The sequence below is a fragment of the Lonchura striata genome, chromosome 36 (assembly GCF_050655825.1).
Source record: "Lonchura striata isolate lonStrDom1 chromosome 36, ASM5065582v1, whole genome shotgun sequence".
Taxonomy (NCBI): Eukaryota; Metazoa; Chordata; class Aves; order Passeriformes; family Estrildidae; genus Lonchura; species Lonchura striata.
The window spans coordinates 10,948,133-10,951,424 of record NC_140738.1 but is presented as its reverse complement, the minus strand read 5'-3'; the positions used below and the strand labels follow the sequence as shown (position 1 = coordinate 10,951,424).

At 54.6% G+C, this 3,292-nt stretch overlaps 1 protein-coding gene across 1 annotated transcript; it reads right to left on the bottom strand.

Annotated features, from left to right (window-relative positions):
- Nucleotides 1-1,506: 1,506 nt before the first annotated feature.
- LOC146764153 (serine/threonine-protein kinase PAK 3-like) lies at nucleotides 1,507-2,760 on the bottom strand. The gene is made up of 2 exons (XM_085565657.1): nucleotides 2,562-2,760; nucleotides 1,507-1,808 (listed from the first exon to the last, which is right to left on the bottom strand). Exons 1-2 carry the CDS (start codon nucleotides 2,681-2,683, stop codon nucleotides 1,550-1,552), a joined length of 381 nt encoding a protein of 126 aa, XP_085421783.1. The 5' UTR covers nucleotides 2,684-2,760; the 3' UTR covers nucleotides 1,507-1,549.
- Between the last annotated feature and the right edge of the window lie 532 nt (nucleotides 2,761-3,292).

Below are 3,292 nucleotides of genomic sequence, written 5' to 3'. Positions count from 1 at the left end.
GCTGCTTCCCCTCAGCCGCTCGGCATTCACCTGCAGCAGCTCCTGGGCAGACCAGCGCTGCTCCTCGTCCGGCTCCAGGCTGCACTCGAGGAAGTCCCGCAGCAGAGCCGACAGGCGCCGGGGCTCCTGCAGCTGCGGGGTCCCATTGTGCCGGATCAGAGCGCGAGCCTGCAGGAAAAGCAAACTCAGCGCTCTGCCAGCTTCCTTCCCACCCACAGGTGCTCACAGCGACCCCGGGTTCTCAGCCCCAGCTCCAGGGGCACTTTCCTCCCTGGCACAGATGCTGCTCACAGCTCATTGTCCTGTGCTAACCAAAAAACCCAAACCCTGGTGCTGCCACAGTCATTGGAAACAGCTGATGCACTTGCATCACATTTTCAGGTCATCCTCACAGCCAGAAGAGCTGCAACAGCATAAATCCCAAAGCAAATTGTTGCTGGAGACTGCAGAATATTTGTTTGTGTTGAGGCTCGAGTGCTCTGGGAATTCCCTTCCCCAGGTGCAGAAACCTCCAGCTGCTGCTCCCAGTGCAGGGTCACCCTGTGCTCACAGGGCTCTGCAGCCCCTGGAGAATTTGCCTCTTACCATGGCCCTCGTTTCCTTGAAGTAAGGAGGTTCTCCTTCCACCATCTCGATGGTCACAATGCCAAAGGACCAGATGTCCACCTTGGGGCCATAAGGAGAACTGGTCACAACTTCTGGGGCCATCCAGTGAGCAGTGCCCACCATGGAGCTGCGCTGGTCCTGTTCAGAGCTGAGCTGAGCACAGAGGCCAAAATCAGCTGAGGACAGAAACAAACACTGTCAAGGGCAGCTGGAATGAGGAAACCAAGCACCAAGACGCCCCACTCTCAGTCTGAGAATGCATAGTGAAGTCAGCTGGAAAAGTGCTCAGGACTGTAGCCAAGGGAAGGTGGAACTGGACCCTTAAAGAAACCCTCAGCTTTTGTGAAGTGGCTTTTACTGATTCCCTTGAAGCTTTAGATTCCAACTCCTGCCCCTCTGGCAGGACCATACCCAGAGCAAAGCCACCCCTGGCACCCTGCTGCTCTCCGGAGCTCTCTGCAGGGGCAGCCGCTCTCAGCTGGCAGCAGGGGCCGGGCAGTGCCCCCAGCAGCCCTTGTGGGGTTCTGGCCGGCACTGGGAAGCAGCCCCACAGCCGCACCCGGGAGCGCCGTGCCTGGCCAGGAACACCCACCCAGCTTGACAGAACCGGCCATGCCCAGGAGGATGTTGGAGCTCTTCAGATCTCTGTGGATCACCCGGTTCGCATGGAGGAAATCCAGGCCCTGCAGGCACTGAGATAGAACAAGAAACACCAGGACAAAAACCAGTGGCCGGAATCTATCACACAAGAAAGGACAGGTCGGAATTCTGCCAGCAGCAGCTTTGCTGTGACAGGCCAGGAGTGCAGAGCAGACAGGCTCCAGGCAAACGGTTCAGGGCAAAGCTGAGAACAGCACATCAAATCCAGAACAGACAGAGAGTGCCACAACAGCAGGAAAGAGAGCAAGAACAGAGCAGAAGTGCAGCGATGCTGGCAGGCCGTTCACTGCAGAGGCTCTTTCTTCTCCAGCTCATAAAAACAACAGAGAAACAGAGCCCTGAGCATGGAGCCACTCCTGTTCTCACGCCTCTGTGGAAGGACCATCGTGTCCAAGCCGTGGCAGCCACAGGCAGGATCCCTCACCTCCCGACTGACAGCTGTCATCTCTCCTTCAGCCATGCGTGTCTGTCTGACAACGTCCTGCAAAGTTCCTCCATCCATGTATTCCATCACCAGCCAGAGATCTCCGTCAACAAGGAAGCTGGAAGAGAAAAGCAGTGACATGGAGACGAATGTGCAGTGCTCAATTCCCCCAAGGAAAAGTCTGGAGTGGAGTTTTGTTTCCAGGTCACTTGTCCATGAGGACAGAATCAGATGGAGAGACATTCCTGCCAGGCTGCAGAGCCCTTGGAATCTGCACAGTCTAAAGGAAGAGACACCTGTGAGAAAGGAGAGGCCTTAGATGGAAAGCAGGTGAAAAAAGCAGTTTAGCAACAGCCCAGATCAGTGTGGAACCACAACACTGGCCCCAGCTGGTTCAGCTTCTGAGCTCATCAGTTCCACCATTCCCTGCAGAACAAGGCACCACAACCCCCAGGGTTATCCAGGGGATGAGGCCGTGCAGCACTTGGGACAAAAGCAATCAGAAAACCTTTCAGAAAGTCCCTTCAGAAACAGGCAAGGCCAGTGCAAAATGGGCAAATGAGGCATTTCTGGAAACAAGGCCCTGGTTTTCCTGGCATCTGCAGCAATGGAAAAGGGCTGGGAAGAAGAAGCCAAGGGAAATAATTTCTGCTGTGGTTTATCAGCACTTGCTGTAAGACACAGAAAACGGGGTCAACTTGAAGGAAAAAACAAACCAAAGTAACCAAAGCACATGGAGGGAGCGAACTGTCAGGCTGCTGTTTTGGGAAGATACGGCTGGGTCAGGCATTTTCAAAACAGGCTACAGACTACGGGTGCCAGGAAAGGTAAAGGCAGGGCCCGTGCACGGGGTGAGGCCTGGAGCACTCACCTGTCCAAAGAGTTGACAATGTTGGGGTTCTTCTTGTCCTTCAGGAGCAGGAGCTCATTCACAGCGCGTTCCCTGTTCTGCCCTCTGAGACTCATTTTCTTTATGGCCACCTGAGGGGACATTGCAGACCTTTAACTGGAGGAGTCTGTGGCAGGAGGCCACAGCCAACACGGGGCGAGGCTTTTTGGAGCAACGGAGCCGGGCTGTGCCAAACTGCCCTGGGATGGGCACCAGAGCTCAGCAAGGGCCACTCCCACAGCCCATTGCTCTGCTCGCTGGGGCTGCTTACAGGACACACGGCCAGAGACATTTGGCCTTGCAAGCTCTGCAGAAATGGCCCCTCAGCTGTCAGCCTCCCAGCTCTAACCACATTCTCTGCACCTACAGTCTTCTCAAATGGCCTCAACACTCTCATTACTATTCAAACACATTTTGCAAGCAGGAGGTCATTCTGGTTCTGTGAAAACAGAGCAAAACAGCCAGGAACCCTTTAGCAATTCCATGGGATTTGGTCATGATTTCAGATGCAGCTGCTTTGTTTGGGATTGCACAACAAAGCAAACACACACATCCATTGCTCAGGTGATCCCTGTCACAGGCTGTCACTGACCCCAGACCCAAACAACTGCAGGGTTTAGGAGAGAGCTTTGCCCTGGACATCCATCTTCTCATTTCTCTCCCTCTCTCTCTGTGGACAGCTGAAGTGGAATTAAATCCCCAAATTGAGCCCA